At 40.6% G+C, this 22,921-nt stretch overlaps 2 protein-coding genes across 5 annotated transcripts in view; one reads left to right on the top strand and one right to left on the bottom strand.

Annotated features, from left to right (window-relative positions):
* SEMA5A (semaphorin 5A) overlaps positions 1–19,097 on the top strand; it is a 208,783-nt gene extending 189,686 nt beyond the window's left edge. For all 4 annotated transcript variants that reach the window (XM_060774064.2, XM_060774065.2, XM_060774066.2 and 1 more), the window contains exons 18-22: positions 4,606–4,776; positions 6,640–6,795; positions 7,355–7,402; positions 9,054–9,265; positions 12,817–19,097. In XM_060774064.2, coding sequence (XP_060630047.2) covers positions 4,606–4,776; positions 6,640–6,795; positions 7,355–7,402; positions 9,054–9,265; positions 12,817–12,936 — 707 coding nt within the window. In that variant the 3' untranslated portion in view covers positions 12,937–19,097. The remainder of the gene's footprint in view (positions 1–4,605; positions 4,777–6,639; positions 6,796–7,354; positions 7,403–9,053; positions 9,266–12,816) is intronic.
* A 200-nt stretch (positions 19,098–19,297) lies between these two features.
* Positions 19,298–22,921, bottom strand: part of MTRR (5-methyltetrahydrofolate-homocysteine methyltransferase reductase) — a 35,760-nt gene continuing 32,136 nt past the window's right edge. The window contains exon 15 of the mRNA XM_060774063.2: positions 19,298–21,849. Coding sequence (XP_060630046.2) covers positions 21,705–21,849 — 145 coding nt within the window. The 3' untranslated portion in view covers positions 19,298–21,704. The remainder of the gene's footprint in view (positions 21,850–22,921) is intronic.

The following is a 22,921-nucleotide window of genomic DNA, read 5'->3' on the forward strand; positions in this document are numbered from 1 at the left end:
AGCAAATTAAACAATAAGCAAAATAACGACAATGGCAGTACATCAAGACATTATTAAAACTAGTTCGGCCGGCGCACTGGGGTATAAGGGTTAAAAGTGCTGAAATGGTAGGAGGCACGTAGGATTAAAAGTGCGGTGTGCAGCGACGATTAGTTATGCTAAGGTGCTACTAGGACTTGGGGTGGGGATTCCTAGTCTGAGAAGGCACAACGGAACAGCCAAGTTTTTAAACTCCTTCTGAAAACAGCTAGAGTAGGGGCCTGTCGGAGATCTTTTGGAAGGGCGTTCCAAAGTCGGGGGGCCGCCACAGAGAAGGCCCTGTCCCGTGTCCCCACCAAGCGCGCTTGCGATGTGGGTGGGATCACGAGCAGGGCCTCCCCAGATGACCGGAGCGAGCGTGTGGGTTCGTAGATGGTGATGCGGTCACGCAGGTAGGGTGGTCCCAAACCGTTTAGGGCTTTGTAGGTGAGCACCTGCACCTTGAATTGGGCTCGGAAAATAAATGGCAGCCAGTGGAGCTCCTTAAACAGAGGGGTAGACCTCTCTTGATAATGAGCCCCGGTTAGCATCCTGGCTGCTGCCCGCTGGACCAATTGAAGTTTCCGAGCCGTCTTCAAGGGCAGCCCCACGTAGAGCGCATTGCAGTAGTCCATTCTAGAGGTGACCAAGGCGTGGACCACCCCGGCCAGATCAGCCTTCGCGAGGTATGGTCGCAGTTGGCGCACAAGTCTCAGTTGCGCAAAGGCCCTCCCGGATACCGCCGACACCTGAGCCTCAAGTGTAAGCGAAGAATCCAAGAGGACACCCAAACTGCGGACCTGTGGCTTTAGGGGGAGTGTAACCCCGTCCAACACAGGTGACCACCCTATACCCCGATCCGGTTTACGATCGACCAGGAGGACCTCTGTCTTATCGGGATTGATCTTCAGCTTGTTCTTCCTCATCCAGATCGACACAGCGGCCAGGCACTCGTCTAGCACCTGAGACCAACTGTCAGCCTAGCTCATTGTTTACCTAAGCAATTTGAAAACAGCTTTAGCTGTGATTAGAGAAATTAGGTACCGCTAAAAGCCGGGGAGGTGCTTTACGACACCTTAAAGAAAAAAGATCAGAAAATGTTGGGTGACCAAAAGGAAGGAGGAAGTCCTGACGGCTCTTCGTCATAGAGGATGCAACAGCAGCACCCCCTAGACTCGAGCCCAACCTTCCATGGCACCAAAACCAGCTGAAACAAACCACCTCCCTCTGTTCTGTCTGTCTGTGTATTGTCTAAACAAAGCGGCATTGAATGTTTGCCGTGTATATGTCCTGTGATCCATCCCGAGACCCCTTTGGGGTGAGAAGGGCAGAATATAAATAAAGTGTTATTATTATACTGTAATATTATTATAACAATAAAGTATAATAATAAATAAATAAATAAAATTAAAATAAAAAATATTTGTAAATTAAAATTAAAGAAATTAATTAAAAATTAAAATATTAAATAAAATTTAATAATAATAATAATAATAATAATACAGGGAACACAGCTCCTGTATTGTTTGAAAAAGTCCTCAAATATATTTTATTTGTATGTGAACTACCATACACGAATGTGCCACTCTGAGAGGTATAATATATGTTTGTCCTCTCTGTTTCCACTTAGTAGAAATACTGTATAACTTTTTAGGAGTGGTATTTAATATCTGTTGTTGTTGTTGTTCATTCGTTCAGTCGTCTCCGACTCTTCGTGACCTCGTGGACCAGCCCACGCCAGAGCTCCCTGTCGGCCGTCACCACCCCCAGCTCCTTCAAGGTCAGTCCAGTCACTTCAAGGATGCCATCCATCCATCTTGCCCTAGGTCGGCCCCTCTTCCTTTTGCCTTCCACTTTCCCCAGCATAATTGTTTTCTCTAGGCTTTGCTGTCTCCTCATGATGTGGCCAAAGTATTTCAACTTTGTCTCTAGTATCCTTCCTTCCAGTGAGCAGCCGGGCTTTATTTCCTGGAGGATGGACTGGTTGGATCTTCTCGCAGTCCAAGGCACTCTCAGCACTTTCCTCCAGCACCACAGCTCAAAAGCATCGATCTTCCTTCGCTCAGCCTTCCCTAAGGTCCAGCTCTCACATCCGTAGGTTACTACAGGGAATACCATGGCTTGGACTAGGCGGATCTTTGTTGCCAGTCTGATGTCTCTACTCTTTACTATTTTATCGAGACTGGACATTGCTCTCCTCCCAAGAAGTAAGCGTCTTCTGATTTCCTGGCCACAGTCTGCATCTGCAGTAATCTTTGCACCTAGAAATACAAAGTCTGTCACGGCTTCCACGGTTTCTCCCTCTATTTTCCAGTTGTCAATCATTCTTGTTGCCATAATCTTGGTTTTTTTGACGTTCAGCTGCAACCCGGCTTTTGCGCTTTCTTCTTTCACCTTGATTAGAAGGCTCCTCAGCTCCTCCTCGCTTTCGGCCATCAGAGTGGTGTCATCTGCATATCTGAGGTTGTTAATGTTTCTTCCAGCAATTTTCACCCCAGCTTTGCATTCATCAAGCCCCGCACATCGCATGATGTGTTCTGCATACAAGTTAAAAAGGTTGGGTGAGAGGATGCAGCCTTGCCGTACGCCTTTCCCAATCTTGAACCAGTCTGTTGTTCCGTGGTCAGTTCTTACTGTTGCGACTTGGTCCTTGTACAGATTCCTCAGGAGAGAGACAAGGTGGCTTGGTATGCCCATCCCACCAAGAACTTGCCACAATTTATTATGATCCACACAGTCAAAGGCTTTAGTATCTAGCACTGGCCAAAATCCTGCATTTGTAGACACATGTACTCCACATTGTTGGAGTAGAGACTTTTACTCTACTCCGCCAATACACATTGCAAGCAGTGCAGCCCACCAACACAGCCATTTCTGTGTTGTCACAGAGTAAGATAGTGGAGAGGGATGTGTCCAGCTATTTTCCTGCACAATATGCATTGTGACAGGCATCTATTGGTATCCAGGAGTCCTCAGGAGTTCTTTGAAGATTACATCCTTGGTTTAAGAAAATTGTTGAACAAATTCTTGCTGATCTCTTACTACATTGAGTACAAGGGGATTGCATTGTTCTACAAGATGGTTTGGTGGGAGGAGGTTGCATAATCAGAACAGAATTCTGAGTTCTATAATGGTTTAAAAAATGAAGGCAGAAGTCTGATTTATCCCATTGTAATCCATCAACAGGGTGCCAGTCACAATTTTTATTATATGGAAATTTGTTGCTGGAGATGCTTGCTTGGATATGATGAATTCAGCTTAAAATATGAATAATGTCAGTCGAATGAATTTATTTTACATACATTTAGAGCAACAAGTAATGTTGTGTTTTGTCTTTCATGTAATCGCGGAAACTGAAAAGCACATAACCCCAACTATACACTTATAATAGGATAAATATGTCATAAACAAAACCAAGTCTACATGGTTTGATCAGGTGATGGAGGAGCCACTGCCCCTCTGCTACCAATCCCGCCTTTCTCTTTCTTTCCGTTCCTTCCCTACCTTCATACCTTTTCCCATTTCCTTTCTCTTCCTTCCTCCCCCCCCCCTTTTCTTTCTTCCCACTCCCGCCCTTCTTCTTTCTTTTCTTTCCCAGTGACATTACAGAAGATCACCTCACCTACCAATAGCCTTTATGGTACAGATAGACAAACAAATAGACATAATAATAATAATAATAATAATAATAATAATAACTCTGGCACAGGCCAGTAAATGTGGTACCAGTGGTGTTCAGCACACTGGGTGCAGTGCCTAAAGACCTTGGCCTGCTCTTAAACACAATCGGCGCTGATAAAATTGCCATCTGCCAGCTGCAAAAGACCATCTTACTGGGATCTGCACATATTATTCGATGATACATCACACAGTCCTAGACACTTGGGAAATGTCCAATGTGTCATCCAATATAGCAGCCAGCAGAGTGATCTTGTCTGCTGTGGAGTCATCTTGTTGTATTTCAAATAATAATAATAATAATAATAATAATAATAATAATAATAATAATAAATTCTTTATTTGTATTCTGCCCTATTTCCTGAGGGGACTCAGGGTGGATTCAAGCATAACAATGGCAAACATTAAATGCCTACATAAAAGACATAATACTAACATAAAATCCCAGAAAAATTCCCATATATAAAAGTAACAATAGAGCCTAACATCAAATTAAGACCTAACATTATGTAAATTAAATCTGACATCAATAAATTAAACTACACGTAATCGGACAAAATTCTATAAAATTCTATAGTATTTTGATATTGATACACACACACACACAGATTGTGAAATATAAAGAGAATATACTATTTTTATAAAGTCAGACATACTAGAGCAGGCATGGCCCTCCAAAGTTCAACTTCCACAATCCCCAACAGCCGGTAACATGGCTGGGATTTCTAGGAGTTGAAGTTCAAAACACCTGGAGGACCAAAGTTTGCCCATGGCTGTACTAAAGAGACCAAAATTCAGGTACAACTTAAAATGAATATGTGTTTGGGGCTACATGCTTTTTACCCCTGTGGACTGATAGCTATACACACTCTTCTTGACTTCTACTGGTTGTGTTTTCTTTTATGTCAGTTGATGGCAGCTGGTCATGTTGGTCATCATGGTCCAAGTGCTCCACAACTTGTGGAAGTGGGCATTACATGCGGACCCGCTCCTGCACAAACCCAGCACCAGCTTATGGAGGTGATATCTGTTTAGGGCTCCACACTGAAGAAGCCCTCTGCAATACACAGCAGTGTCCAGGTACAGGAAATCCATTTGGTTTATTCTGTTACGGTTTTGCGGAAAAGGCATAGTTTTATCATGTACTTTTTCTAGCTAGTGCATGTCCCATTTTAACTTTATTCTTTTAGCCCCACAGCATAAAGAAGACTAGGCTGAATTACTGCCACAGATTTGAATGCAGCCAATCTTCTTAAATCTTAAATCCAGTCCTCTAATGATGGGGTGAAAAATCTCAGGCCCAGCATCCTAAGCTCTTTCCAGTGCCCCTAGTTCATGTTGAGAAGCCTTAACTCGTGCAAGTTTGCTTTGAAGATTTCTGTCAGTGGGAGATCTCCTGTTAGCTAGAACAGAAAAATGTATAAACCCACTAGATAGCAGGAAATGTATTTTTCCTTCCTCCTATTCTGGAAGTAGCTGGAGATAATTGTAGGATGCCAAAGTGCAGCAGAATCTGAATGAACCCCTTGGCAAATAATTGGTTAAATCCTGGAAAGAAGGAACTTCTCTTTGTCATGAAGTTTCTCTGGCAGAGGGTTACCGCCATTCTTTTTTCTCAGGCTTCAGGTCACCCTATTTTATCCATTATATATAAGAGCCGCCGCAAACTAGCCTCCTGCGGGAGCAAACTGTGCCAGCACGTCCCTGACGCCATGAGACTGCGCCTCTCTCTCCGTCCCTTTCTCTGCCTCTTTCTCCGTGCCAGAGTGGTTTTTCCTTTGCTAGGGCAGCATTGCCAGCGTACTCTCGTTGTTGACAGAATTCAACAACGAGAGTACGCTGGCAATGCTGCCCTAGCAAAGGAAAAACCACTGTGGCACAGAGAAAGAGGCGGAGAAAGGGCGGGGAGAGAAGCGGAGTCTCATGACGTCAGGGACGTGCTGGCACAGTTTGCTCCCGCAGGAGGCTAGTTTGCGACGGGTCTAACAGAACCTTTGTCCTTCACACAACAAATAGCTTTGTTTCTGTACAGGCCACATCCCACGAAAGAACTAGTCACAAGGCACCTCTTTTGAAGAGCATCATATAAAGCACTGTCCCAACCCCAGATAGGATCCTTAGCTAAATGTTGGGGTCCTGAAATACATATTTAGCAACACTAAGTGTTTTATGAACCTCACCTAGTGGCTGTTTTAAACATTTACACAAATATATTGTGCTGTGTTTACAATGGACTCTGCAGAAAATGCTTCAGCTGTATTTCATAAAAAAGAAAATTAGCCTGTTTTGTATTCTGTGCAAATGCTGACTTGTTATCAGTAAAAGTTTGTTTTTTTATATAGCTATATACCTGAGGTCACATAAACATTTCTTAGGCTAAAAGGGGAAGTGGAAAAGTTTAAGAAGCCCTGAAATAGAGTATAAGCCTAATTTGTACAGTCATAGTAATGTTCTAAAACAGGGCCCCCAAACTCAGGCCCGGGGACCAGATACGGCCCTCCAAGGTCATTTACCCGGCCCTTGCTCAGGGTCAAACTAAGTCTGAAACAACTTGAAAGCACACAACAACAACAATCCTATCTCACCAGCCAAAAGCAGGCCCACACTTCCCATTAAAATACTAATAAGTTTATATTTGTTAAAATTGTTCTTCATTTTAATTATTGCATTGTTTTAAAGTGTTTTGCACTACAAATAAGATATGTGCAGTGTGCATAGGAATTCATTCATATATTTTTCAAATTATAATCCGGCCCTCCAACAGTTTGAGGGACTGTGACCTGGCCCTCTGTTTAAAAAGTTTGAGGACCTATGTTCTAAAATCTTGTAATCTGGTGATTTAATACTGGTCGTTTATAAATTAAGATTTTTTTGGTGGTGGGGGGAGAGGAACGGAGACAATATCCTAAATATATTGCTTCTTGTTTTTTGTGGCTGTTGCAGAGAGCTGGTCTGAGTGGTCAGAGTGGTCTGGCTGCAAGTCATCTGGAATCCAGTTCCGCAACCGCCAGTGCAATGTATTATTTCCTGTGGGTCACCAGTGCTCTGGGAATACCACTGAGAATAGGCCGTGTGTTTTGGATTCTAACTTCATTCCAGGTAAAATTGTTTATCTCTTCATCCAATTTCCCAATGGCAGGCCCCTCAGTAAGTTGCTATGAAGCTGATAAATGAAGAGAGGGATAGGAATAGAGCAACTGAACTAGTGCTGAGCACTATTTTAGTAGGATGGAAGTGACAGAGGGAACAAAAAAGGATTCATTCCAGCCCTCCTCCACCCAGCCCTCCTGTGCCTCCAAATGGATTTTCCGAAACCCATTGATAGCTTTTGATCTTTTCTTGCCAGTCTCTATATTCACAATGTCCCTCAGGTGGGTTCACTGGATTGGAGTGCTTTCTTTGACTTGACATATTTGCAGAATACCAAATGATTTCTTTTTGTCTGCAAAATATCAACATGTAGCAACACTTGAGAAATGCTGCCTGAACATGTTTAAGAACTTTTTGTCCCAAACCGATTAGGGAAAACATTATTTGAAGAAGTCTTCATTTCATATTCAGTTTCAAAGGTTTATTTTGGGCTGGATGATTTTTAAATGGATTCAGAAAAATTGTCATTCAGTGCCAATGCTTCCTAATGGAATTATTTCCATCGCAGATATAACAGTGGCAAGAACCAGGAGTGTCAAAGAGAAACGATGCGGAGGTAAGGATCCCTGTCTCTTTCCCTCAGTAATAATTTCCTGTTTCCTGCTTCTCTCTCTCTATGCTTTTATACTATTTCTCCCACTTTCACTCTGCCAATGCATAAATGCCAGTTCCATTATTTTTTTCATCCCAAATTGTGGTATTTTTTTATCCTCAAGCATCAAATTCAAATGGAAGACATTCCAGAGTGGAGGAGTTCCAATATATTTCTGTGATGTAGGATGTTGACTGGTATCTTTAAAGAAGCATTTGTTACACATTACTTGTTATATTTAAAAAGGTAACATGTTACTGTTGCTTGTTATTTATGGAATGGCAAGAGTGAGTTTTAGAGGGATTATTTAGAGTTATCACAGGATGTCTATGCCTAACACTGCTGGAGAAATTATACTGTTTAGCCGGTATTGTACCATCTCATATTCATCCGGAAGTAGCAGCCAGTAGTGAAAGGACCAAGGTAGTGACATCTCTGGCCCATCTTCTGTTCAGATATCAGCTAGCAAGGCAATGCCTTAAATCAAGAAATAGCATTCTAAGTTCTAAAGAGATATTCAGAGGAACACCTCAGCAAGCAAGAATCCAAAAGTGGCACGTTAAAATCTGGAACCTCAATCAGATGAGACGCTCCCTCCTGGGCACACAGAAGACTGGGCGACTTGGAAGGTGCTGAACAGACTGTGCTCTGACACTACGAGTTGCAGAGCCAACCTTCAGAAATGGAGCTACAAAGTGGAGTCCACAACATGCAAGTGCAGAGAAGAGCAAACCATAGACCACTTACGTACAATGCAGTTTGAGCCCTTCCACATGTACAATGAAAGACCTTACGGCCACACCAGAGACACTTGAATAGCCAGCTTCTGGTCAAAGGAAATTTAGCATAATGCCAAGTTTTAAACTTGTTTGTGGTTTTTTAAAATGCAGATAAAGGATGCTCAACCTGTAAGATACTATAAGAGATAAGAATTAGTTTGGAATAGCCAATTTCAATCCTTGATGAAATCACAACATAAAGACTCCACTAGCATCCTACAGATAATTCCATGTGGGCATATGGAACCTTTTCCAAAAAGTTTCGTTAAAACTCCTTGCTTTGTTTTGTCCAGTTAGACTCCCCACCAAATGAAACATTTTCTGTACAAATGGGACTCAGGAAGAAAGGACACTTCCGGAGAAGAAAGTTGTTTTCTGGCTACTTCATTTCAACCTATAATTTAGAAAATAGTGGTGTATAGATCTGTGAGCTGTTCAAAATGAACACCTTCCTGAAATAGTTGAATTCCCCATTTCACAACATAGGCAATACCCTGAAAATATTGTTTCAAGAGCTTAGGTTAGCAGTGACATGTCTATTTTCAGACTCTCATTTGGAAACTTTTGCTCGTTTCAGTTGAAGCTTACGGACTCCTGTGGAGACTACACGGGATTGCTGCTTGTTCTTTCCTTAAAATAAAAAAGAACTATAAAAAGAAAGGTGGATTCTCAAAAATATAACATTCAGCATTTCTCCCCCTTTTAATATGCTTGCATGCCTCACACAAATCTCTGGCAACAACTGAGCATAAATATGGAATATGAAAGTGATGCGGCATCAAATGCCATCTGTAAACAACATTTGGTAATTGTGTTATGCTTCATTCATCTTGCAGAGTTCAACATGTTTCACATGACGGCAGTGGGGCTCAGCAGTTCCATCCTTGGGTGCCTTCTGACGCTTCTGGTTTACACCTATTGCCAGCGATATCAGCAGCAGTCCCACGACGCAACCGTCATCCATCCAGTGTCTCCCGCACCTCTTAATACCAATATCACTAACCATATCAACAAGCTGGACAAATATGATTCTGTGGAAGCTATCAAGGTAATGACTGAATGCAAATGGTCTTTTATACATTGCAAATCTGTGGGTTGTTTTGAAAATTACAGTCAACTACACAAGGGTAACACCATTTTTGTTATCCAATTTTTTAAAAAGGAGTTAGTTACAGGTATAAAGCCAAGAACTACCCAGAAGTAGTTCTGTTGTTATGAAACCTTTGTGGTAGTTCTGCTGTTGTGGATTTTTCTTGGAACATTACATTTGTGTAAAAAAGAGTGCACAAACAGTTTTGCTTACCGCGTTATTGCATACATCAGCGTTTCTCAAACTGTTTTGGACTTCGGGTTGTTAGGTTTTCTGGGTTGTATGGCCATGTTCTAGAAGCATTCTCTCCTGACGTTTCATCAGCATCCGTGGCAAGCATCCTCAGAGGTTGTGAGGTTTGTTGGAAACTAGGAAAATTGGGTTTATTTATCTGTGGAAGGTCCAGGGTGGGAGAAATAACTCTTGTCTATTGGAGCTAGGTGTGAATGTTTCAATTGGCTACTCTGATTAGCATTTGATAGTCTGGCAGTTTTTAGGTGTGTCTTGTTACTGTCTGGGAAATTCCTTTGTTGAGAGGTGATTAGGTGTTCCTGATTGTTTCTTGTCCGGAGTTCCCCTGTGTCCCACAATTCCTAACAGCTGGCTGGGATTTCTGGGAGCTAAAGTCCAAAACACCTGGAGGAGCACAGTTTGAGAAACACTGGCGTAAATCATCAGTTCCACTAATTACTTCAGCTTTCTCTTCTCGCTTTGGTAAGAAATCTAATTCACTACTGTGCAATGGGAGAGCTCAAGGGCACGGTACCCATTGTTCATTCAGTTGTTCAACCGTGCAATCCAGCAAAACTCTGTTGGCATATATTTACAGTGCACCAAAAGTGTATAGGAGCTTGGCTATTTTAAAAGTTACTTATTTGCAATTAATGCCCCACCTACACTGCCATTTTAATGCAGATTGAACTCTATTATATGTACCGTGTACTCATACAATACAGTTTAGCTGTATTGAACTGGATTATGTCACTGTATCCTTCAGTTTAATCTGTATTGTAAAGGCTGTGAAGATGGGGCTAGGATGACTACTTCTTAATTACTTAAAATACATGCCTGAATATAAGAACTCATGAACCTTAAGTGTTTTAAGGGATCTTAATCGTTGCTTAATTCTATTTTAGTCTCTGTATGTTGTGGATTTTAAATTGCACTTTTTAGTGCTGTGGACCTCTTTGCATCTCAATCTAGAGATAAATGGATCATCACTATCACCATTTCTTACTTCTAACCCATGCATCTGGATTTACTTCTCATGTCATTTTGCTGAGATTCTGTAGAGATTCTGTGGCAGTTTGAGATGTCTCTCCGATTGTAAAGAGGCTCAATGGTAGAGCAGAGCCTTTGCCTGTAGAACAGTGGTTTCCAACCTGTGATCTGTGGACCACCAGTGGTCGATGGCCTCACCGTTATTACACCATTACGACAAGAGTGACTGGTCTCATGAAACCCTCTTATAGGTCAAGGTTTATTAAATATGGCTTTCTGTGGGTGAGCAGATGGCAACTACTGGATGGTATATGTTCTGTATAAGAAACTAGGGCTGATGTGGTCTATCCAATGCAATTTTCTGAATCAGTAGTCCAAATAATCAAACCGAATCTAAAGTTGACCAAAAACTGTTTCATTACCCTGTTGATACTAATGTTGGCAAGTGGTCCCTGGTCAAAAAAAGGTTGGGAACCACTGCTGTAGAAGGTCCTAGGTTCAGTCCCTGTCATCATCAGAAAGAGTAGGAAATCTTGGGCTATTTGTTTTTGGCAAAAGGCATTCTCTTCTTCCTTTTAATGGTTTCTTCCTTCTTCTTTTTGGTTTGTTCTTTCTTTCCCCTGCTACTTGACTACTTTTCTTTAGCCTCCTTTTTTTGGTCTGCTCCTTCAATTCCTTCTCAGTGGAATTATTGTGGTCACTGATGAGTTTGCTCCTCAACCTTTCTGTGTCGCTTTAATTGTCACATTCCTTCTCATTCAACATTAGCAGCCTATGGCTTTTTCTCTCTGATTTTTTCCATTGTATGCTACATTGAGAACTTCCGTTACACAGCAAGAGTATTCAATAAATTAGAAATGAAATGAATGCTTCCTTCCTTTATCATTTATGGAAATTTTGACATGATTCTTTGTCAAGGAAGAGAAGGTATTTCCTAGAGATCTCATCAAGCCTTCGCTTTTAGCTTCTAAGATTTCACTGGGAGTTGCTCGTATGTAATTCAAGATTGCATAACAACAACAACAACAATTTTATTATGATCAACAGATCAGATAAAACAAGTAAAACCGAACAAATAATATTAATAATAAGATGATATAAAAATAGATACTATTAAATACATGTAAAATTTCCTTGGATTGCTGTGAGTTTTCCAGGCTGTATGGCCATGTTCCAGAAGCATTCTCTATTGATGTTTCACCCACATCTATGGCAGGCATCTTCAGAGTTTGTGAGGTCTCACAACATCTGAGGATGCCTGCCATAGATATGGTTAAACATCAGGAGAGAATGCTTCTTGAACATAGCCATACAGCCTGGAAAACTCACAGCAACTCAGTGATTCTGGCCATGAAAGCCTTCGACAACGCATAAAAATTCCCTTGTTTAATGATGTCATTTTTTGCCGGTCAAGCGAGCGCTGCGGCACAAAAGCTGGCCATTTTAACTGTTACCATTGGATTCTGATCTCCCAGCAAATAGTGTGTGTAAAACTCATCAGTTCTTCCAGGAATGCTTTGTAGAATTGGGTGGATAAAAGTATGACAGAAGCCACTGTAGAAGGAACAATGTAACAATATAGGTCTTATCATATCCAGTGAACCAACACCACAAGGACATAAGTGTGCATCGTAGGGGACATTGTTATACCTTCCTTCTAATAAGGCTGAAGGTAATACATTAAATTTTGCTGGGGTGAATGATTTTCTATATTTTGGAAGATTTAAAATCTTAAAATGACTTACTAACATGAAAGACTGACCACTGTCTCTGAATTCAGGATATACAGTAGCTACACTTACATGATACTGCAATTCATTATCTATAATTTGCTGGTGTATTTCCTTTTTTCTTTCATATATCCCATTGCCAAAATAGCGCTTCGTAAAAAAAATCAGTTCACTCAGTTTGTCATCCAGTATTTTTTTTCCATCTATAATCGAACCCGTTGCTTAATAATAAGGAAGCCAATTCCACGGGGGTAAAAAAAACAAAAAAAAACACTTTAAACCAGAAATTTAATTTAAGGATCCATGCCCAGGACTCAGTTGACATTTGTATCTCCCGTATTACTTTTCTTCTTTCTTGTGTAAATAAAAATGTCCTCTCTCTGAAAAATTTAATGACTGGTATCCAGTAGAGATAACTAAGTAGCTGAACTAGGATTTCGGTGAACATATTTACATATATTTTTAAGTAGCTATCTACCTGAGTTTGGATTTCATTATGTTAATGGGAACTGTGTACTAACTGAGGTTTTATTTTTATTTTTCTCATTTTGTTACCAGGCATTCAACAAAAATAATTTGATCTTGGAAGAGCAAAACAAGTACTTTAATCCCCATCTTACTGCAAAGGCCTACTCCAATGCCTATTTTACAGATTTGAACCACTATGATGAATATTAAAAAGGTACTGTTTTCTCCTGGAGTGTAAGTCATTACCGCACAGTCAAATGTACTTGTGTCATGTTACTGCCCCCTTTGCTGCAGAAGAGTCAAAGGTTCTTTTCAAAGTGTTGTACTTCAGTACAATAATTTGTACTTCCTAATTATACTCGACCTATGAACAAGAAGTGGGCCATTTTGTATAGGTCAACTGGCTTGGCTCAGTGTTCGTCCGACACATCATTTGTTTCAGCTTTTCACAATTGTCTAAAGCTGATTAAGGACCGTCACCCAACTTCCATGGAATAAAGCTTTTCTACAAGTAGGAGACTACAAAAAGAACAATAGATTATTGAATGGAATTACACCAATTGTCTGCCAGTCAAGCCCTCAGAGCTCAGCCTGCGTTTTGAACTTCAAGAAGCTGTTTTGAAGTTCAAGAAGAGTACTTTATGGTGAGGCTTCAGGCTACCTGCGGTTTGCAAAACAGATGCAGGAGGGCGAGGCAAACACAGGCATAAATGGTGGAATAAATAAAAAACATGCACAATTCATCTGTTTCAGCCTGCCAGGACAGGAACATCTGTGTAAAGGAAGCAGCAACTGGCTCATTGAATTATTCCTGTGAGCTGTTGATACATGGATTTGTGCAAAATGTACACTTCTAATAGTAGAAGTGGAAGGAATCCCACCTGGATTATTTGTTACAAACCAACCAGTTGACTTGTAGTTCCACCATTTTCTTTATCTCGTCCTGCAGAGGTGTACACAGAAAGCGCAAAGAATAAGTAAATGGCATAAAGTATAATGAGTAATGTGTTGTTACAACAGTTTTGATGTGGACAGGGCTGCAGTCTGTACCCATTGGTCGGAGAATTAGCCTCACTGAGCTTTGTGGGACCTACTTCCCAGTACACACACACACTGGACTGAATCTTGTCCTCGTGCCCATGCTATGTAAATAATTGAAGGGCTTAGCTGTGCAGAAAGGTGGTTTTAGTCCTGACAGGTACAACACTGTCAGGAAAATGAAAACATCTGGCTCCACATTTGCTGTGAGTTCACTGCCCTGTTGTTTGGGGGTTTTTTTTAAATCAATATATTTCAATGAACTTGAAGCATTAGGTTTTAGTGCTTCAACAAACCAGTGACTGAAAAATGTACAGTTTGAATGTTTCTTCCTAAAGGAAATACCAAATACGATGTTGCATATTTTAGTAGCACAAAAAAAGACGAAGAAGAATGGGTGGGTGGGGGAGGCAGGAAGCCTGGGCTGTGTTTTCTGTGGATGTTTGCATTGCATGCTTGATCTTGGGCTCTGTTTGTACAGTCTGCTGCTCCCTTTTTCGCTTGCTCCAAGCACACAAGTTTGATGCTTAGTGCCTCAGGCCAATGGCTTGCACTTTATGCCAGCAGTCCTTATGCTTGTATCCATACGTTGAAGGCCTAATATAGCAGAATAAGAACATCTCCATTCAGGTTGAGTATCCCTTATCTGAAATGCTTTGAAGTAGAAGTGTTTGGATTTGTTCATATTTTGGAACAGTGTTTTTTTCCCTATGGTTATGCTGTGAGATATCTTGGATCCAAGTCTAACCATTTGCTAATGTTTTATAGAAACCTTATACACTTAACTTGAAGGTAATCGTTATGCATAATACTTTAAATTTTGTGCATGAAACAAAATCTGTGTACATTGGACCATCAAAAAGTAAAAGTGTTCCTTTTTCAGCCACCCATGTGGACATTTTCAGATTTTGGGGTAGTTAAGAATCTGGATAAGGGATGCTCAACCTGTGTAAGTGGCTTCCTCCCTACTTGGGTCTATTTATCGCCATGCACTTGCAAGACTTCAATGGGTCTTTAGCAATGGTTGAGGTCTAAGTAAGAAATTTATGGGACTTTAGATTTTTTTTCTGTGTCCTAGAAAATACAAACATTGGAAAGGTCTATATTTGAACTATGCGTTCCAAAATCCCCCAGCCAACACAGCCACTATCTATGCTGGTGGGTGATTCTGGGAATTGCAGTCCAAAAGAGAAACTTTTCCAAGTTGTGGTAGAAGGCATTGCTTTTCTGCTTTCTGGCTCTTTCCTATTTTTTATACCAAGAGCTGGATAGAGAACTGTGGTATGCAATGAGGCTGAATGAAAAGCACCCAAACTTGGACAGGAAATAAAAAAGAAAAATGATAGCTGCACCAGTATTTTAAGTGGTTACATGTGCTGCAGGGAAAAAAAGCTTGCCCTAAACAGCTTTTACTAAGATGTGGTTTCACAAAAACCTTATTAAAAGTTTTCCCCAAATGGATTGAAAGCCATCTGTACTTGCACAGCTATTTTGGGTATGTCTGCCCATGGCTGTATTGAGTCTGTGTTTGTAAAGACTCTTCAGAGCATACGAAGTACCAGCCCTAAGAGCTGTGATCATGCAAAAACCCTACAGGCAGACATCCTTTTGTTGCAGTTGGAGTCTCTGAGGTCAGGACTGATCTAAGTGTCTAGTTGAATTGGAGACACGAGGAGAGCCCAGGAGAGCTTTGAATCCAGCCTAGTCTGCTTCCATCTCACTCTGTGGGGAAATTGAACAGCTCGAGCTCTGTATAGGATCCGTTAGAAGTTGGAGCACTGCTTCTAACCATGGATGGAGTCTCCTGCAGCTCTTTGGACACTGCTCCAAGGGTCAAAAATCTGGAAATCATCGTCTATTTTGTTTGCTTCTAAATTTCAAGAGCTATGAAAATAGTCTCCATTTCCTTCCCCTTAGTCCCCAGAATGTTTTAAACATTCCTTTCTGTAGAATGATAGCTGGCACTCATTGTGTTAACAATGAGTTCATCCTTCTATGATGCTCACCCACCATCCAGGTGAAGGCTGTTTTCTTTCATAACATGTCCTGGTAATTTTTTAAAAAAATCTTTAATGCATGATAATGAGAACTATTGCGCCTTGCAGGCTCCATTCCAACCTTTCACCATACCTGCCCAGAGTTAAGGAAACCTAATCATATCACTGCATTTTAAATGCACATAAATCTGTTGGATGTCTTCAAAGCCCATGGCTAAACATTTTCCATTATCTTAGTCATGATTACATCTGTACTGCGCCAGAGTTTGGTGCATTTAAAGAGTTTAGTTTCCGTGCAATTGACCAACCTAGCTCTTGTCATACTTCCTGTGTAATACAAGTACAGGATTTGAGCAAGTTTCTTTTTTCTCCCTAATCACCTGAATTGTCTAGGCTTCCTAAATCCTTGAGTAGACTGAAACTTGTTTCAGTTCAACAGAAGTCTCTTGTTATTCATGACAGGAGAAACATTTTCCTGTAAACTATCACCCTGTATCTGCATTCAACAAAATACGTTCTCCCAGCATTTTGTAGGTCCCCCAAAACAACACTGATATTCTGGAGCCAGAGGTTCTTCATTTACTATTATCTGCAGTTGTGTGTATTAATGCGAAGTCCAGAAACAAATCCCCCACATATAGTTGTACTGTATTCTGACATGTAAACCAAAATGTGCCTGCTTTCCTTCATATATACTGTATACTGCAAACTATTTCAATACAGAACTGGAAATGGGCATGCATTCCAGCATGGACTCTGCTACAGAGCAGCAGAAATTTTCTCCACTCCCTGGCCATATATAAATCCTGAAAATAAGACTGCGCAATGAGTGCAGTTGGTTTATAAAAGGAGAGAAGGCTGTCCTGGGGGTCTCTAGAGAGAACTCCAAAATCTGGGAGTAGCCACCAAGAAGGCCCCCTCTCTCATTCCCATTAAATGAACCCGAGAAGGAGTTGTAACAAAGATTTTTCAAAATGACCTTAGAATTCTTATGGGCTCATACAGGACTCATAAGTTTTATCATTGGTCAAAATCCACAATGTGACCAGCAGCCAGCTTTTGCTACAAGGTTGTTGCGTGCTAGCCAGCCCACTTAGCAACCTGACAGAAACTCTTTGGACTAAGGTTCCTGAGCACTTTTCAAAGGCAGCCCTATATAGAGCACATTGCTGTAGTCCAAATAGGATGTAACCTCATTTTTCCCTTTTTCCAGTTTGAGAAATGGGTGGCCTAAATGTTGTTTGCTGGCAACTCCAATCTGTCCCAACCATCTTCTCTTCCCTCCCTTTCATCCAGCTGTGCAGGCTAAGTGTAGCTTTCTGTCAGTGGTCAATTTAAACTTCTGACAAATGCTGTCCTTCTTCAGCAGCCCTCTGAGCAGTATCAGAAGGACCTGTGGCATAATGTAAAATAAACCACGTGTAGTTCACATTTGATCAGCCCACACACTGCCTTGTCAGAGAAAGAAAATATGCCATGCAGATGAACAATAAAGAACAAGTATACTTTTCGTTATTCAGAACAACATTTTTACAATCATGTGTTCAGTTGCATCGACTCTTTTATGAGAGATTGAAAATGGTCTTTTTTTGTCCATGTGAATACGTTTCTTCAGCAGCTCATAAAGCAAGAGCTGTCTGTCTCTCCCTACCTCATTCTGTGAGCACCTGCATAGTTCAAGCCTGAAAAATGTAACAGCATCCAAAAGTCCCAGGCTCAGCTATCTCCCCAGGCGTAGCCCGACCAATCAGCTTCATGCATCTTATTTTACAGTTGACACACAAACACTGATTTCTTACATGCTCCAAAAAACTGAGTTGGTAGATTGATAATCAAATGTAAGTTGACTCAGCCCATTTTTTCCTCCCCTCTACCACCAGCCTTCCCCCTTGGATTGACTCTTGGAACATGTGGCCTTCTACTGAAAATAATGTTCTTCACTCTTGTTTAGAACTCTTTCATATCTACAGATGGAGATCTGCAAAGCTAGCTTCTCTTGCAGATCCTTGGGCAAAAGAGAAGTGACCATTCCCAGGAACCTCTTTTTATTGCTTAGAATTGCACATGTAACAAAAAACCCAATATGTAACCCAGAGATTTGCTGTTGTGAATTACCATCCTCACTAGAGGAAGACAGCTTCTGCAGTTGGGAGCTGCATGTGTTTCCTCTTCTGCAGCACCATCTAGTTGACCTTTGGAGCTCAGATATCAAGTTTCCACGTTGTTCCTTCACACTCCTGTGTGTGGGAGACTCTGGGCATCACTCTTCTCACTTGCCACATGTAAGTTTATCTTGTTGCTAGGCTACTGGGAATTTATACCCCTGCCTTTAAGTAGTGTTTTGGGGAAATGTTTCATTTATATTTAAAATAACTCTTTTCTGCAGTACATGGAATAAATATTAAAAGAATTCAATTTGAGAAGCCTTATTATATATTTAAACATAATTAGAGTTCTGATTGAGTTGTCTAAGTGATAGAGCTAGTATGTGATAAAATTTCCTTCCCAAAGAGAGGTGCCTTCAAATTTGTTTGATAGGCATGAAACGCATGGGACATCCGCCCCTTTCTTGAAGCAGGACTGAATGTTAAAGAAAAGACTGCTCTTTCCATAAGGTAGTGTCAAAAGAACATACGATCCATGTTGGATCAGACCAAAGGCTTATTTAATCTGGTGTTCTGTTCACACATGAGAATTATCTGAGAGACGCACGAACATGACCTGAGTGCCGCAGCAATTTCTCATTTGTGTTTCCCAGCCAAAGCTACATAGAGGCAGACGGCATCTGACACTGGAGGTGGGACATAGACATCCTAAACTGTAGACATCAATGGCTACATTCCCCCAGAAGTTTGTGTAATACTTATTGTGGAAATAAAATGCAAAGTTGAACTATGTGTTCTGTGAAGTAGTAATTCCTTTCATGTGTTCTGCACACTCAACTTCATTGTGTGACTCTGGTTCTAATACTATTAAAAGAGATCAGCTTCAATCCCCAGCACACATCATTTTGTATACTTTTTCCATTGTGTATCCTTTTTTTCCTCCCTGAACATGCTGAGATTTAACAGTAACCTTGGTCTTCTGCATTCAAGGAACACCTATCAAAAGCAAAACCCACATCTTTTTAAATGGCAAGCTGAAAGAAAGATGGCTAGATTTGAGCTTCATAAGAAGTTGGAGAGAGCCAGGTGGAAAAGGAGTTTTTTGCCTTGACTGTATGGGGAGGGAGGTCTCTTTGGCGTTGCTCTACAAGTGACATTGCCTTTGTATACCATTGCACCTTGCCACTGTTTGTCAACTTGTAAATTTGTAAATAAACTGATTATTAACAGAGATGTCCTGAGTCTTTGAAAACACTTATCTCAACTTCTCCTTCACATGGGAAAAAGTATGCTATACTAAGTATGACAATGCCTGCCAATGTCTGATTGGTACGATATATCTTCTTTCTCTCCCTCTTTCATATTATTTCTCTTTTACTACTGCTGCAGAAGAACAAGATAGTTAGAAACAATCTGATCTTACAAAAATAGTTCTAAGAAATGGCATTCTTTTTTTTTTATTCTATTATCAGTTCAAGGCAGATGCGCCGTCATCAGTGTCCATAAAATCTGAGGTCTAACACAGTGCAATCCATCACCTTTACAGTTACAGATCCATAAAATACCCAAATATACTATTATTAGCATTTTGAAGGGAACATGAAAAAGGAACATGAAATTAAGGTTACAGACTTCTTTCCTTAACATCTTCAAAACATGTTCTCCTTTAAAACAATCTTTGGCAGCAGGAAATAATAAATCCAAATGAGACTGACTTTCTAAAACTGCCTCTGTACTTGTTCTGCAGCATTGACATACAATAATGCTTACTTCTATCTTTAAGCACCGTTGTATGTCAATGCTGCAGAACAAGCAACCTGTATCTTTTGGAGCCCCCAGTGGCACAATGGGTTAAACCAGTGGTTCCCAAACTTATTTGGCCTACCCCCTGGAAATCAATTTTTCTAAATCTTTTCTTCTTTCTTTTATGCTTTCACGGCCCCCTTAGAGTTATTCATCGCCCCCAAATGCACCTGTGGCCATTACCACCCCCCCACCCCACCCCCCGGATTGCTGCAGCGCCCACTAGGGGGTGGTAACGCCCACTTTGGGAATCACTGGGTTAAACCCATGTGCCAGCTGAACTGGTCGACCAAAAGGTTGGCGGTTCAAATCCTGGAAGTGGGGCAAGCTCCAGCTCCCCATGCAGGGACATGAGAGAAGCCTCCCACAAGGATGATAAAACATCAATAATCTGGGTGTACTCTGGGCATGTCCTTGCAGACAGCCAGTTCTCCCACACCAGAAGCGACTTGCAGTTTCTCAAGTTGTTCCTGACACAATAAAAAAACCCTATCTTTTGCAGTTAAAGTGCTGAAATAAGCTGGGCCTTTCCACTTGATCAGATAATATTTCGACAACACAGTCAAAGAAGGGGAAAAAATTAACACAAAGCTCATTTCGGAGTTCTAAAATCCTTACTGTAAATCAAAATACAGTAGTTTGCATATTCATAGAAGCCCTGGGCATAATCCAGGCAATTTTAGTACTTCCACCTCCTGGTTTAAAAAGATCGTTAACCATATGCTTAACTCCCACAAAAATCATTTGCATTGTACTCATTGCTCTGAAAGCCACGACCAGGATTCCAACATGAGAACAGAAAACTAGTATGGTGACTTTTCACATATAGAATTAATTTCAGATTATCACATGCCCCTTTGATGCTGTAGTTCCAAACATGGTGTGGAAAGATTGCGTTTCTTTCAAAGAAGTCAGTCTGAAAATGTAGTATTTCTTTTTGGTTTTAAAAATTCTGTATTAATTACAACTGGAAAATTTATACCAACCTCTCATTTCTGTAGTGATTTAAGACAAATAAATTTCTTTTAAAATTGGACCACTTTGATTCCAACTTCTACATAACCGTATTGAGGCCACAAACTAACTGCTTATTTGGAAGTAATTCCTGTTATTTGGAAGTCTTCCTGAACTCAGGAAGACTTACTTCTAAACAAATGAGGTAAAGTTAAAGATTTCCCCGACATTTAGTCCAGTTGTGTCCAACTCTGGGGTGGTGGTGCTCATCTCCATTGCTTAGCTGAAGAGCTGGTGTTGTCTGTAGACACCTCCAAGGTCATGTGGCCAACGTGGCTGCATGGAGCACTGTTACCTTCCCGCAGAAATTGTACCTATTGATCTACTCACATTTGCATGTTTTCGAACTGCTAGGTTGGCAGAAGCTGGGCCTAACAGTGGGAGCTCACCCCGCTCCCCAGATTTGAACTGCCAACCTTTTGGTCAATAAGTTCAGCAGCTCAGCGGTTTAACCCACTGCACGACCAGGGGCCTTAGTAGATAACTCTGCTTAATTAGTCAAATGTGAAGTTGATATATAGCAGCAGAAATATGCAAACAGATAATAAATATGTTATAAATAGCTGTGTGCAATACTTTTTTCTCATAAACTTTCAGTTTTTGAAATGAAACCATTAGGCTCTAAGGATAGAGATAAGTGAAATAATTAGCAAGAAAATTCTTCTATTACACATCGAACCTTCTACACTATTTTAAAAAATTCTATTGAATCTCTCCATTTGCCTATCTGGAACAAACATATGTAGAGAAGAATGTCATTATTTCCCTCAGATATGTCCATTTAGGGCCTCTTGAAATCCCTGTAACCATGTTTATTTTACCCAGTACTCCAAACCAAAATAAAGTCCATGTCTCAAATTTTATGCAGAAAAAAGGCACTGACAGAAGCTGAATTATTGAAAAGATACGAGGCACCAACTGATGTCATTCCTGGGTTGTGAAAAGGCTATCTGAATGACAGACATACTCTTTGTTAAATTAAAATAACTCCAACTGAAGGTCAAGGGACTGGCACCAGTTCTTACGCCCAGACGTCTTGCAGATACCTCTTTTCCTCTCTTAACGTAGCCAAAATGTTTAGGGCATCCAGTTTATCAACTCCTTTCTCCGCAATTAAGATATCCACCAAAGCATCATTTACATCTTTAGCCATATTTTTGGCATCTCTGAAAAAGAAAAAAAAAGTACACATAAGCTACACATCAGAAAAAGAATGAATCGTAGGAGTACCTACATCGAGTAAAAGGTAGGATAAAATATAATAAATTAACAATTAATAAATAAGATGAATGCTGACTCAGGCACCTTCATGTTACTTAACAAAGCCATGTCATACTACCCTGTAGCCCTGCAAGAATAGCTATAAAGACTAATCTCCTCCTCTCATCTTCATTTAAAAGGCAACCACTATAGTCATACCAATTTAATCAGATTTTAAAGGTGGAGCTCATTTCTATTATTTATTTATTTATTCATTTATTTATTATTTACTATAATTTTACCCCACTCTTCTCACCCCTCAGAGCGGCTTCCGAGTGGGCAATATTCAATGCCAAACAACAACAGATACAATATAAATAAATATAAAACATTAAAAATTCTAGCATATGAACCTTCTAGGACTTTAAGATCATCTGGGGAGGCCCTGCTCTCGATCCTGCCCTCGTCACAAGCACGGCTGGTGGGGACGAGAGACAGGGCCTTCTCAGTGGTGGCCCCTCGGTTATGGAACGCCTTCCCTAGGGATAACAGATCGGCGCCCTCCCTTTTAACATTTTGGAGAAAAGTCAAGACTTGGCTTTTTGAGCAAGCGTTTGCAAGTATAGTGTAACTTATATAGGAAGATGGAAGGATTAGACGATGTGTTTGGCCAATGTTTTCAGCAAGGAGACGCTAATGACATATGTTTGTTATTGACTTTGCTATGGTTTTATATTATTTTAATGTTTTTTATTGTATTTTATGGTCTCGGTATCGACGGCGAACCACCCCAAGTGACCTGCAGGCTGAGAGGGATGGTATATAAATATAGTAAATAAATGAATGAATGAATAAATAAAACATTACATTAATACAGTAAAATCAGGTATTAAAACCACACAAATCTGAGGTCACAGTCCAGGGGCCATTCCACATGTACTATGTTTACTTCATTGCTGCTTATTGCACTTGGTCCCATAGCCAAGTTTTCAGTTTCTTTCTGAAGGTCAGGAGGGAGGAAGCTGATCTAATTTCACT

This window comes from Anolis sagrei, chromosome 4 (assembly GCF_037176765.1).
Source record: "Anolis sagrei isolate rAnoSag1 chromosome 4, rAnoSag1.mat, whole genome shotgun sequence".
NCBI lineage: Eukaryota > Metazoa > Chordata > Lepidosauria > Squamata > Dactyloidae > Anolis > Anolis sagrei.